Raw genomic sequence first — 14,364 nt, forward strand, 5'->3', positions numbered from 1 at the left:
TAAGAATGTGTATCTGTGTGTCCTGTTTTACAAAAAGTCTTTCTGGCCTTTCTCCTCTTTCTCCATGTTCCAGCTGGCTTCTCCTCTCCTCGCTTTCTTGCTTTTGTTACATCACTCCCTCTTCTTGTCCCCTTTCCCTCCCCCTGTGTCTGCCGTTCATTTAAAGGGGCACTTAAAGACCCAGCAAGCACTGAGGCTCTACTTAGAATATTTTGTCTCTGTGTTAAAAGCATGGAGCAGACATTTTGTGGTAGTAAATAAGGTAGTCAAATTTCATTATCAGCCTCTATAGACATGCGCAACTGGAACATAATAGTGCTTCAAAGACGACTGTGTATGTGCATTAGTGGGCTGGAGATAATTTACATACAGGTGGCATATTTGACTGCCCCTGTAGCCAGGAGTCATTCAACACCCCCCTGTTTAAATGCAACCACACACAAATCTGGCATACACACACCTGGTCTTTGTTCTGTATTTGTTTATAACCCTCATACTGGATGAACATTAAACAAAGCTTGTTTTTAGCAACTACACTTTTGCACGCTCTCGCTTTCCTTGTTCCCTTTTTTCTTCTGGCATCTCACACCCACATAGGGTATGTGTGTACTATCTTTGAATGTTCTTCTTTCTCATGAATTCTCTGAATGTTCTTCTTTCTCAGTCTCTCTGTAAACATAATATCCCAGTTATTGGTTAAACCCTGGAAGGTCAGTATGTGTTTGCAGTTTGTGGCCTTGCATTCCTTCTGAGTCAGACAGACAGCTCACTCAGTGGAGCCTCACATGTGCTCTGCATGTGATGCTAGTTATTGTGAGTGACTGATTGTCCTCACACTCTTATTAGATTGTTACTTATTTAATATTTTGATAATCTAATCATTTAGTGCTTTTACTTGGCTTTTATTTGGCTCTAAGAAACCTGTAACTTCAGGATTCAGAGCACAAGACTGAAGAGTACTTTGCCACACCCAAAAGTTCACATTCACCATCTGGGCTTTAAGTAAGATCTTTGCTCTAATTTTATCTGCTAAATATTGTCCACTACTGTAATGAAATTTCCATCCCTGGCTGTCATTCACTCATCTTTGGACATAAGCCAGACTACTTGGAAACAGATCTTTTCTTATTTCTACAGCTAGGTGTCAGTGCTGTCTATAAAAGAGTGTGTGAGGGTGCTTTTTATGGATGTGACCAAGGGTGTGTGCATGTGTGGTTTACACACCCACACTGATGCTGGTATGGGAACAGCCACTAGGAGTGCTCGTGCTCTACACAGAAAGTAAGTGAGGCAGTAGTGTGGGGGAGGGAGAGGGAAGGAGGAAGGTAGGACAGCAGATGCTCTCTGGGGGATTAGACTGTGTTGTTGTCTCTTAGAAAAAAGGGCTAAGAGGAGGAGTGGAGAAAAGCACAGGGTGAGAGGGAGATGAGATGGGATGAGCCTGGGTAGCCTGATGTCTCACCCCAGGCAGCTGTGAAAGAGGTGCAGGATCAGGGCACATTATGAAAATATATATTATCTCTCCAAATTACTTAAACACTGTATTTTTTCCCATACTTTCTTCCCATTTCTCCATTCATTCACTTCTGTTTGTTGTTACTGCTCTCCTCTTTGTACATTTTCTGTTATTGTGTGAACATCCATTAGGGGTGCTATTGCTCCACACAAGATACTGTCCTCCCTGTGTGTGTGTGTGTGTTGTGTGGTGTGTGTGGTGGGTGTGGTGTGTGTGTGGTTGTGTGTGTGTGTGTGTGTGGGTGTGGTTTTGTGGCGCGTGTCCCGCGTGCGCGGCGTTGCGTGTGTGTGTGTGTGTGATCCAATTCAGATCAGATCCAAAGAGACATCTTTAAGAGCTCATTATCAAATGCTATTATACTAATTAATCCGTCTTATGTTCTTACCCGCTTTAGGCAGTACCTTGATGTGTGTGTGTGTGTGGCATCTGACTTTGCCACCACAGTTTTGGAGGCCATTTCAGAACTGATTTTGTATTGATTGTCAATAATAACACCATTATCAGATACCTCTTCCACAGAATCATGTACATTAACAAGAGCACATGATTATCAACAAGTCAATCAACCTGACAAGTGTGCTTTCCCCAATTATCTTTCCTACTAATCGAACAAACAAACATTACAAAGAGTCCCTTTGATGAAGAAGACTCATATATGGCTTTATTAAATAGTGCTGCCTTAGGCCAAGCTATTTGTATAATGCTATACAGTGCACTGGCCCTAGGATGTTCTAGTTTTAGTTGGGAGTTCACTCGGTCAACAATAAGCCTGTTTTATATACAGCTGGGTCATTGTGTGGTCCCTCTATTGCCTCCAGTATATATTCACAAATAGGTTTGTGTGTCTGCGTGCTTCCACCAGTGGTTTAAGCCAACCATGTGATTAGTGTGAGTGGAAATGTGCCAGATGTGTTCCCCCGTAAGGAGAAAAAACATGGCCTACATCATTCAGATCTGTCTGTGCAGTTCCAGGATATGGACATTGAGGGGTGTATGTGAGCTTTGGAAGGCCTGATAAGTGTGTGAGAGAGACTTTCTCTGACGTGACAGGCGAGACCACAGGCCATCTGCTTCATGGCTTACTGCAGGATTAAATAGTGTGTGTGTGTGTGAGTGCGAGCAGAGCTATGTGTTTGTGTTTGGGGGTTGGGGAGGTGACAACATAAACCTTTAACCCCCAATCTCACTGCCCCCTTTTCCAGACCCCTATGTCTCTATTCAGGTTCAAATAGATATAATTAAAACCATCTGCCTATGCGCTGAGCTGTGCCACTGAATCCTGCCCACAAAACAATCACTCACACACTTGTAGACACAGCAGCATGCCATGGAGTCACCCCCATTGGTTTGCACCCCCTTCCCGGATTTAAGGCCACCAGAGTCTGTGCAGACAATGTGGATGTAAACAATCAGCAAGGCCACCCGTACAGACTGTACTGTTCCTGTACACATACAGAGATACAAGGTCTCTTTCCTGTCAATACTCTGTTAACTGTAAACCACCATTACTCATTAATTCTGGAGTATTTTAATGTTTATGAGGAGGTTTGGTCCTGGTGGGTGTGTCTTTCAAATAAAACTGTGGTTGTGTGTTATAGACTTATCTCTGTTAAAGTGCAGTATGTAGCTCCTACCAGTGACAGTAACTTAACTAGGTCACTGCCTATCTGGGTTAATGTAGCTAATTTGCTAACATGGCCACGTGGCTGGTAAATAACCCCCCTGCCCACGTGTGTGTTAGCGTGTCTGAGTGTAACAGTGATAGATAGAGGGTTAAGAAAAACCACTAATCACTCCCCTGTTGTTGGGAAGGAAAATGAGTGTGTATGTCAGGGTTGTGTTGATTTAAAATAACATGGTTGTGATCACTGAGTGATGTGTGTGTGTGTGCGTGATATAAATAAAAGTTCAAATGTGACTCCACATATTGATTTCATCCAGTGTATTTGATGCATTGCTGATGTTATGTTTTGATGCTGTGTTTACAGAGGGTGATGAAACTGGTATCATGGATGGCCTGTTGGAGGCGCTGCAGTCCGGCGCTGCTTTCAGGAGAAAGCGAGGACCACGGCAAGCAGGTACAAACACAAGCAGAGCCTTAAATCTTCATGAAACATGCAGATGTTTTCAACATGTCATGTCTTGATTTACAGATTTCCCTTTCCTTTCACACACACATTTGTGGTATGCATACGATACTGAAACACATATGTCCCGCTTCCTCTTTATGTTTCTGTCTACATACAACAACAGATTTATTTGTGCTCCCCTGTTTCTGTTCCATCTGTTGCATGGCTCAGAGACTGTGGGAGTATTATCTGGCCCTGGTTACAGAGGGGCAAAGCCAATTTCACCAATGGGTGGCACAACAACAAAAGAAGAAGGAGGTTGCTATGGGTGGGTGTGGATACTTAAGAGAGGAACAACTGGTGAGGGTGTGGTTGTGGAATTGGAAAATATAAGAGGAATATGAATGTAGAGCTAAGGAGGGTAAACCAGAGTGTGGGTAGAAAGTTTAAGGAAGTGGGATCAGTGAGTGGGCAGTAGGCAAAACATATTGGAACAACTGGCTAAAGTATGAAGGAAATATACACTTTTTTCCTTCTTACTTCACTCACGAGTTTGACTTTCACTGTGGAGTTCACATTCATCTGCTGAAGAAGAAACGTTTCTCTGCTCATCTTCAATCGGAGACACAAAGATGTGTACTTATGAACACTTGAGAATGGAAGTAGAAGACACCTGTAAATGTGTACACAAATTGATATCTATATAGTCTATAGTATCAAAAATCATTCAGCTCAAAATCTTTTTTCCATTTTTATCTTGGAACAAAACAAATGGAACACTGTTTTTATAATTACTGGGCCAGCCAGAAGTCCATGTCCTGTTTGTGTGGGCATACTCACATAACTCCAATCTGTATTGATTTTTATTCAGGGCATGTTGTTCAGTCTGTAAGCTCATAGAAACAGGCCAGTAATCTGGTTACCTACTTACTCTGCTGTCTGTCCCACTGCCCAATCCAGTTACATTCACTTACTGGAGACTAGAATATTTCCCCCCCTTTCTGGTTTCTGTACATGTAGCTCATTTTGTGGATAGCATGGTCTTGTAAAACCATGTAAATGAACATGAGGCAATGCGAGCTGTGAGGATAGTAACTTTGTAACATGATATCTGGTTGTAGGAACCTCATGTGGAACCATGTGAGTGGGAAAGTGTCCAGTGCCCATTAACTGAGAGAGAGCCTATGTGTGTGTGGGTTGAGTATTCACACATAACAGAGGCTGGGGAAGAGTGTGTGCAACCCAATCCCTCCCTCAATAGAAGCCAGATGTGAAGCAGTGCTCCAGAGTGGAATAGCTCAGAGCCAGAGAGTCGACTGCTTCTTTCTTTCTTTCTTTTGTTCTTTCCTTTCTCTCTTTCCTTAATTTTTCTTTTCTTTCTTTCTTTCGTTCTTTCGTTCTTTCTTTTCGTTCTCTCTTTCTGTAATCGTGCATAGAAGTTAAACAGGGGTTGTGATGAGTGGTCCTCAGTGGTCCACTAAGTCACACTGAGAAAATCTCTTAAGTGCAACAAACTCTCTTTAATCACAAACAGCTCAGGCTCATCACCACTAAACTGACTGAGACGACAGTGAAAGGGGGAAATGGAGGCAGAAGTAGGAGCACTGTCTGACTGAGCCCTCAAGTGGGCCCCATTTTTTTCTCAGTCACCCATAGTACTGTTTGGCCACCTCACACTGCTAACAGGAAATACCTTAACATGTGTGTTCGAGAGAGAGCCTTCCACACTTGTCTGTGGTTGGAAAGAGAAGGAAAAATATAAGTGGCTGTATGTATCACAGTGCTCAGTGCCTCCTCCCTGTCTGCTCTTTTCCCTTACCGTTTTGTCATTTTTGTTTTCTTTTGCCAAAGTTCAGGGTTTTCCATGACTGGTGTGGAGAGGGTGTGAAGCTTTGCTGTGGTTTTTAGGCAATCTCAGTGATGTTAGGAGTTTATATTTTTCTTCACCCATGTTTAAAGGCTGCTTCTTTCCAGTTATCCACTTGGTTTCTTCCTTCACCCACACAATAGGAGTGTGTCTTTTGGTTGAGACAGAGGTCTTAATTTAGTAGAGTTGAAGTAGGAGGAGGCACATCCTGTCTCCGGCTCAACTGATACATATCTGGTACCACTGGGGCCACAGGCACCTTGTATGAGCAGACAAAAAACACTCCTCTATCCAGCTCATATATGCAGAGTATTTTGCATACAGGACAGACTGACTGAATTTGTTTTGTGCATGTTGTCTAGTAACACAACACATCATCAAGGAACCACAGCTATAGGAAAAAGTGATTCATGTTGTTGAATCTTTCAGGTCAAAAATGCGACATAATGATGAAAGATTGCTGTCTCTAAATAAGTGTAGATACATTTGAAGCTGTAAGGTATAATAAAAGTGGCATTATTATGGTGAGATGTTTTCTCATCTCCCCCTCACTGATTGTGTCATATAATATGCCATTAGCCCTGAGGACCAGTTGAACCAGTTGCTCATCTTACCTTATTCTAATTACTTACTACTCCATGCGTTAAATTAAAATTAAGTTCAACTCTGTTGAATAGTATTGCAGATCAGGTGTCACCTAATGAGTTCTCAAACAAAAAACAAAGTTCATCCCTTCGAATTATCTGTAAATACAGAAAGGAGTGGAGGAGGAGCCATGGTTGAATGAACTACTTACCCTCATTTGAGTGAACACACCAGTAAAGTTGGACTGTACATGTGTGTACATATGTAATACACAATGAGTCACATTTCACTGTTTTCGTCTGAGCTTTCACCACTCAAGTCACAACAAACATGTAATTTTTCATTCCAGAAATGTAAAAATATGCATAAACAAATTTCAGACTAGTGTAAGATAATCTAGTGGCCAGTGTTATCACCCTCTATCCTGTTTTTAATCTGGTAGAAGAATATTGTTGTCTTAAGGTGCTGCTCATAGAGTTTGAAAGTCTTATTGTACTTTTTTTTAGTCAGAAACAACAAAATAAAAACAAACCAAAAAAAAGAGCTAAGCTGCAATGGCTGAATGAACAGGAGAGTTTAGAATGACCATTTTGGTAAAGTTCTTTAAGAATGCCATACTTGTATACATTATAAATAAGGTAGATATGTCTGATTGTGCTATCAAATGTCTCTTAACTCACATTTCTAACTGACCTGTCAGTTCACTGTTTAAGGAAAATGTCTTTAGCCACTACTGTGGCTAACATAGGGCTTTCCTAGTAGATGTAGTTTATGTAAATCATAGTTACAAATCACATTTTCCTCAATCAGATCACACATTCTCACAACAACCTATGTTACTTATTCCTTAAAATATCATGAATCAAGCTACTGCACCATTCAACATCTAGTCAGATCAGCTACCCTCTACAGGCAGAAGCCCAGACGTTTCATCAGAGGGCATCTCACATTACCATCTGTACCAACATACGTAATGTCTCAACAGTTACAATTCAGCTTGTTCAATTGCTAAAAGATCATTGAGAAAAGGATCAAGCAATGTTTGACAACAATTGGCATGAGCCAGATGAGGTCAGGAGGGTAATTAAATGAGGACACACCAATTCCCTCACAGCAGAGTGGTGGGTGAAAATAGCTTGACCTAAATACTTTTGAATCTTTAAGTCTTTGGGTGACTTTAAAGCATCCTGCAGGTAAAAAGTTTGTGAGGCAGCCTGTTGTGCCAACAGTGTACATCTATACATAATGTGACACAAAATAGACACATGAAACAAATATCACAAATGAAACTCACAAAGTTATGTGATTTTAAAAGCATTGTGTTAGGATGCTATGAATGTGTATCCTTAAAATATATGCAACATTTTTATATTTACTATATTTTGTTTTGTTATATAACAGCACTTAATATTGTTTTAAGGATCTTCATTACGTGACGTGTGTCCTTCCTTTCCCCTCCTCTTTATTTCCTCCCCTCACAGCTGGGGGGGGACAACGTCACCAACTCGGTGTTAAAGGACTATTCAGGGTCTATTGAGTGTGTTGTCATGCTTATTGTGTCACAGTGTGACTGAACAGAAAGCCACGAGGCTTCGGAGGTTATATACCCCTTCACCTTTGACCTGTACCTCAGCTCACTGTGTTTGTGCCGGTTGTGTAGAAGCAGCAGATACAGCTGTCTATCCCCGTCTGTCTACCCCCTCCTTTAAACACATACAGACAAAGCACACACACCAGATGCTTGCATGCAAATACAAAGACACACATGGATGTTTGCATACCAATACATACACCCAAACACACGTCACGTTCCAGAAGACAGACAGCCTTGCATACTTTTAAACACTATCAAACTCTGGCTCTCTGCTTTAGATAGTAAGTTATGGTCTGTCTACGTATGAATACTGACTTGTCGGCTTGGCTACACTAAGCTAATTTGTGTGTGTACGTGTTTAAAGCTATTTGAGGGTATTCGTGTGCAGGGGAATGACGCGTCTAAACACTCACTATAGACCCATCTGCTGGGTCATGACCCTTTCCAGAGCAACCAATCACAGTAGCAACTAATTGACAAAGCACCAATCACAACAGAGAGACAGAGATAAAGGGGATAGCAACAATAGGCACACGCTGGCTCTGCAGACAGTCTGCTCAGACAAAAAGAAAAAGACCCCTACAAAGAAGTGTGCTTTCACAGATGTTCACACACACACACACACACACACATGCAAACAAGAGATATAATTCACACACACTCATCAATCAAGTCATTACTGAAGCAGTGGTGATGCCACATGCATACTGAATACTGAGTGGGATAATACAGGCCAGCAAGCCCCCCCATATGCACCAGTTGAGCCCATTCTGTGACATAACGTGTGCTTGCACATCAATGCTAACCCACAAACACAAGCCAGTAATGGTGCTAGATGACGTCACCGTTTCCCACAGTCCTCTAGTGCAGAGCAGCAGTGTGTTACGCAGTGTAGCCTGAAGAGGGAGATATAAGTCCCTGCTAAGATGGAGACACTGATGGAGGTCCAGCAAACACACCATCATGCTAGTCGTGGCACTGTTGCCATGCTGTCACATGACCGTGGCTTTGCTGCAGCTGCTGTACCGACAATAAACTCAGATTATAAAGATGGCTGCTTCCTTTTCAACCTCCGGCACCACACCACGCAGAATTTATCTTGCTTGGGTTGCAGGGTAGGTAAAATGTGTGATAAGAGAGGAGGTGGTACTGTATCTGTGTACCTTAACAAAGCCACTGAGCTAGTTCTTGTTGCCTTCTCTTCTCAAGCCGCCTTACACTTGCTTGTCTGCCGATTCTCTCCTCACTCTTCTCCCTGTTTCTGTATTTTCCACTCATAAGGGCAGCACACAAACAATACTGTACAACAAAGCATTCTTTCCCTCATCAGGCAGTCATTATTGAGTCTCCTGCAGTGTAATGTGTTACAGATGATCTTTTCACTACACTCTTTGTGCCACTGATCACCCCTCAGTGTGCAAACACACTTATTCAATCTCTCTCCCACCAGTAAACAGACCTAAACACAGTCTTTGTTGTGGGTCCCGACATCTCATTTCCTACTGCTGCACACACCAGGCTTCAGGCCAAGGGCATGGATCATTTACACAACATCACAGCTAGATTCTACATATGACACACACACACACTGAGCATTTCCTATGTTTGTAGTGCCACGTGTTAAAGGGCTAATTCAGCTGTTTCTGTAGTGCACTTCAACAAGATTGAGAGGTTTGAAAAAGAATAAAGAAGAGTGAAGGAGTGGTCAAAATTGAAGACAGTGATATCCTGACTTTAAGTCTCCAAAAACACTGCATCCTTCCTTCCAGAGCCACGTTTTAAGAACTGTTGTATATATTAAGTTTGGAAAGTTTAGAGGGATGGACTAACACATTGACATGGGATTTGTTGACAATACATCCTCTTAGCCATTTTTATTTTTATGATCTTATGTAATGGGATAATTGAATATAACTTCATATGCTCATTTAAACCTATTTTATCAGGTGATGTATTTGCTCCTGAGGCTGTTTGAGTTCATGTATTTTAACTATATTTAAATATAGAGAAAATTTGCACGACTTCTCTGAGAATTTTCCTCTCATTACTTGAATATGCAGGTGTCTGTCTAAATTCATCTTTTTCCCATGCTGCTTCCAATGCAACAACCCACTGATCTTGACTCTTATCCCCCTCTCTCTTCCTCATCTATCAGTCTTCTCTCTCAAGAGGGAGTGGAGGAGGATGAGAGACGAGAGGAGCTGCGTAGACAGCCTTTGAAGAGCTTTTCTCTGCGGGTTGGATTTTTCAGGACAAGCTTGTCACAGTACGCATACACATAGAATAACACCCACACTGACGCACACTCTTTCACTCGTTTTTTTTGGGGTCATTTGCATAATTTCTAATTAGTAAGTTTATGAGTAAGGGAGAGATTTGGAAACAAAAATAGATATGGAGGACGATGTGAGAGTAGACTGAGAAAGAGGGAAAGTGTTCCCGTGGTGTTCATAAGAGATGAGTGATTTGTGTGCTTTCCAAGGAAAGTGTGTGAGGTGATTATTTGACACCCCAGCTGCTGTCTGTGCTGATCAGTCCAGCTGAGGCTCACGTACAAAGAAGACAAGTGAACTGTGAAGATGACTCTGAATCTCCCAAACCTCCTTCTCCTTTTTCTCCCCAGACTCAATTGTGTCCTTGTCACAGCTAGTTCTGGAGACCTGTTCGGTAACTCATGTTTTTGTGTGTTGTTTTTTTTTGCTCCGTCAGAACCATGTGTCAGGTCTTGGTTTGTTGTTTGTGTTTCCATGGTTCATTTGCATGTGTATTTTTATTGGTTTGCATCGTGACGATTTTATTTTTTTTCCTTCTCATCAGTAGCACGGGAACGCATTACATCAACGTGTGTCTGTTTATGGTAACAAATGTGTCCTGTACTGATGTTAACCTGTTATTCATAGCCTCGTTTGCTTGAGGAATGAAGAGCACTGAACATACGCCCAGCATAACATAACAGCAAACACACAAACACAATCTCCCACTGACCCATATAATTCAAAATGGCCGCTGCTGCACAGCTGTCCTCCCACACAGGAGAACGAAGAGTGGTAAAGGAGAGGGTGGGAATAAGAGATAAAGGCAAGGCTGCTGCTGGTGTGTGTGTGGGAGGAGGAGGAGATGAAATAACAGAGTAAGCAGGTAGAATAATAAAAACGACAGCATCCTCAGGGCACAATCTGTCACACTCGCTCTGTCTCTCTGTTCGTCCCTATGCAGTTCTTACCTTTTCCTCACTGCATCCACTATTTGCCTGTGATCTATTTCACTACTTCCTTCTGTCATTCTTTACATTCCTCCTCTTTCTCAGTCTCTCCATCCATGTTCCTCTTAATTTCATTCATCCCTGCCTCTTTAATCTTCCCACAGCATGAATCATCTTGCTCTTCGTGGTGTCTCACCATCCGTCTTGCCCCTCTCCTCCCTCCTCGCTTTTACACACTCACCATCTCCATTCCTTCGTTACTCTCCCACTTCCTCTAAATGTCTCTTTTCCCCCCCTCTTTTCCACATTTTTCTACATTTCTTTTCACTTCTTCAGGATCGTGTTGAGTCTAATCTGACATTAGCAGCGAGTTTGCTCCAGATGTCACGCTAATCCACACATACACAGCCACACCATTAAGCCATTTGTGTGTTTGTGTGTCATGGTAATGCACGTGTGTGTATGTTGGGAAGAGAGGGAGCATCCATTTTGTGTTTTATCATAAAACATAAAACACAAGCCTCTGATACTGTGAGGTTCTTCGAGGCATATGCTTGTGACTGGGTGTTCAGCCCAGTAGTCAGTGTGGTAAGTAAGTGAACTGGTTGTCTCTAATCATTTGCAGTGAAAAATGTTAAGTATCTGCCTGCTCATGGGGTGTTGTTATTTTCTCTTCTTTTTTTTTTTTAATGCACATACATCAGATATGTCACTTCATGGCATGCACTGACATATCTGCATGGACTTGTTATGATATAAAAACGGTTTATTTATTGTCTCTATTTGTTTATCTCACCCACTAACTCCCTCTTTCTCTTTCTTAGCCAACCACCGACGAGCTGGTCATGCAGTGACCAACATCCTGGCCAAAGAACTGATGCAGGAAGACACGCCTTCATCCAGCAAATTGCCCGCAAAGAAGAAAAAGACAGAGGAGACGGAGGAGCCTAAAGCAGAAGGAGCAGAGTCATTAGAGGAGTTACTGGATGCTGCTCCCTCTCGGTCCAATTAGGCACCCTAGGGAGTTTTTTTTTACTCACAGAGTCAATGATATCCAAACACAGATGTATTTCATAGCCATTCCAGAGGTCATTATCCATCAGATATTAGATCACTGAAAAAAGGGCCTGCGTTTCTCTGACCTTTGTCTTAACAGGAACATCTTTTAGGGTTAGCATTGACTGTGTCTTCTGGGAGGGCAGGGAGAGGCAGAGGATGAGGGCTGGGCTCTCACTTCAGCCACCACCCCTGGATGTCCCTCATCAACCTTTGGATCTTTGCCAATGTCATAAAGATATAATTGCTTTCCTCAGCATGTGCACATATCTGTTTATGTATTCTTGTCTGTTTCTCTGTGTTTCTACATCACTTTATTTTCACCTGTCATTCATCAAAGGGCATCTTGAGCGATTCCAAAGACTTACTCAGGAGGGATCCACACTGATTTTTTGTGGTTGTTTCCAGATCACAAATTTAGACTTGGGTGTCTGGAATTTGGCACGTCCTGCAGGTGCTTCATAGAGTTTTCTTTGGATACTCGAGGCCAAGACCACTTGCGCTTTTTCACATTGTGTTTTTTTTTTTAACCTATGAAACATATTAATTTGTAATTGTCTGATATACTGTATGTTGTTGTATGCTGTTTGTACATGTTAATCATTTCGCTGTGTTATTGAAAAAAAGTGCCAACCCATAGAAATCCAGTCGTTTTCATTTCACCCCCAGGTTTGTCCAGTCACAGTTTGCACTGGGCTGGTGTTTGGACCAGTCATCACTTGGGTGTACGTTTCAGTGTGTGTTTTGTTTATTTTACTGAGAAGGGATTTAGTTCACTCGTGTGCATGCGTTTGATAGATTGGGGAAAATTGGGGATCATTCACATAAACTTGTTCACCACACGTGCCCACAACAGTTATATGAAGAAAACCTGCTTACTTACATGAACATTCCCATAATCCTCAGAGGGAAATAGGGTTAGATTGGAGGAGAAAGTTCTTCCACAGTCAGTTAAACCAAAAATAAATTGCTCTTAAAAAGGGTGTTTTCATACAAAACCTAGCCTGAGCAGTTTACATGCCCGTGTGTTTATGTGTATGAGAATGTCTGCGTGTGTGAAGTAAGCCGCCTATATTTAGTCCTGTGTGCATATTCAACTTCCTCTATGTGTGTATGTGTGTGTTTGTGCATGTAGGTTTGAGTGCATGCATGTGTGTTGCCATCTGTAATTACTGTACGGTACCGACCATGCTGTCATAAATGCTAGGGTTCATAAACAGCTTTGTGGTCTTTCTGCTGAGGATATAGCACACTGGAAAACTGCCCGAAAACTGCTGAGACAAGTACGTGTGTTCAGTTGTCTGTGTGTTTGTGTTGCTCACCCACTTTCCCTCCCACTAAACTGCAACAGTAGTTGCAGAATGTCTGGCCTTGCTCTCATTTGTATTCAGTAGCCATCAGCATACATGTTGCCATGATGTTGTGCTGTAATATCTGACAGGAATCTTGCGAGTTGATGTCAGGTGCTCCATGCAATATTTATTCCTATGCAAACACAATACTGTATCTAGACTCGGGATGTAAAAGAGTCGACTCCAGCGGTTCCGCTGACTCAAGATCAGTGCTTCATATTGCTGGTGATTTAGCTCCAAAAGTTCAGTTCTTCAGGAATACATTTTCTTTTCTTTTTCTCAACAACAGCATTAATTTGACATCTTCCAAAAAAAGTTAATGTTTTTGGGAGGAACACGGAGGAACTGGCACTTAAAATAAAGGCTCTTCAAGTACAGTAGGTGTAGAAATCCTTGTTCTGATCGAGTGCTGGTGCTTCATTTTTATCCACTAACACTGAGTATAATTTGGTGTAAAGACTGCCCCGCCTGCTCTTCACACAGAAATATGTCATAGCTGCATTTAAACCAGAGACACGACTGCTGTTTAATGTCTGCTATATTGTGCCCATCTCTTCATGTGGACAGTGCCAGGTCATTATATGCGTCAGATACTGAAAAGTTACTGTTCTCAGCATAGGAGAGAGAGATTTTAAAAAATGAAAAACATGTCAGAACATCACTGGAATATTTGTTGTTTTCTAATTTGAGTCATTCCTTTTTGTTTATTTTTAAAGAAATTGTTTTCTATGTGAAATTTTTACTGTTGATTATTTTAATGTATTTGAATGGACACAAGATTTTTTTTTTCCAGTGATTGCTCTATGTATACAGAATAATGCACATAGTCATTCTGTCTGCTACACAGAACTATTAAAACTGTCTTAAGTGATTTAATGATTTAATGGTGTGACTGGCTCATTCTTTGGTCATGTCAGATTTTATGTAACAAAGTGTGCGTCATCTGTTGATGTGTTAATGTGATAAAATGTCAGTGTGTGTGTGACTTCTAGCGCAGTTGTATTCTTGTATTTTTGCCAAAGTGAATCCCTTTTTAAACACATTTCTCGATACTTCTTATTCCCCCCCCCCCCCGCCCCCTCTCATGTAAACACACAGTGCAGTAAAATACCAGATAGTTTCT

General features: G+C 41.7%; 1 protein-coding gene across 1 annotated transcript in view; it reads left to right on the forward strand.

The window, feature by feature from the left end:
* The window catches only part of LOC118333989 (protein diaphanous homolog 1-like), a 74,958-nt gene extending 60,838 nt beyond the window's left edge, over nt 1-14,120 (forward strand). Inside the window, exons 25-26 of the mRNA XM_035669811.1 lie at nt 3,505-3,594; nt 11,658-14,120. Of these exons, the coding sequence (XP_035525704.1) occupies nt 3,505-3,594; nt 11,658-11,845 (278 nt within the window). The 3' untranslated portion in view covers nt 11,846-14,120. The remainder of the gene's footprint in view (nt 1-3,504; nt 3,595-11,657) is intronic.
* The last annotated feature ends 244 nt before the right edge of the window (nt 14,121-14,364 follow it).

The sequence above is a fragment of the Morone saxatilis genome, unplaced genomic scaffold, assembly GCF_004916995.1.
Source record: "Morone saxatilis isolate NCDOM2014 unplaced genomic scaffold, NCSU_SB_2.0 Contig22, whole genome shotgun sequence".
Taxonomy (NCBI): Eukaryota; Metazoa; Chordata; class Actinopteri; family Moronidae; genus Morone; species Morone saxatilis.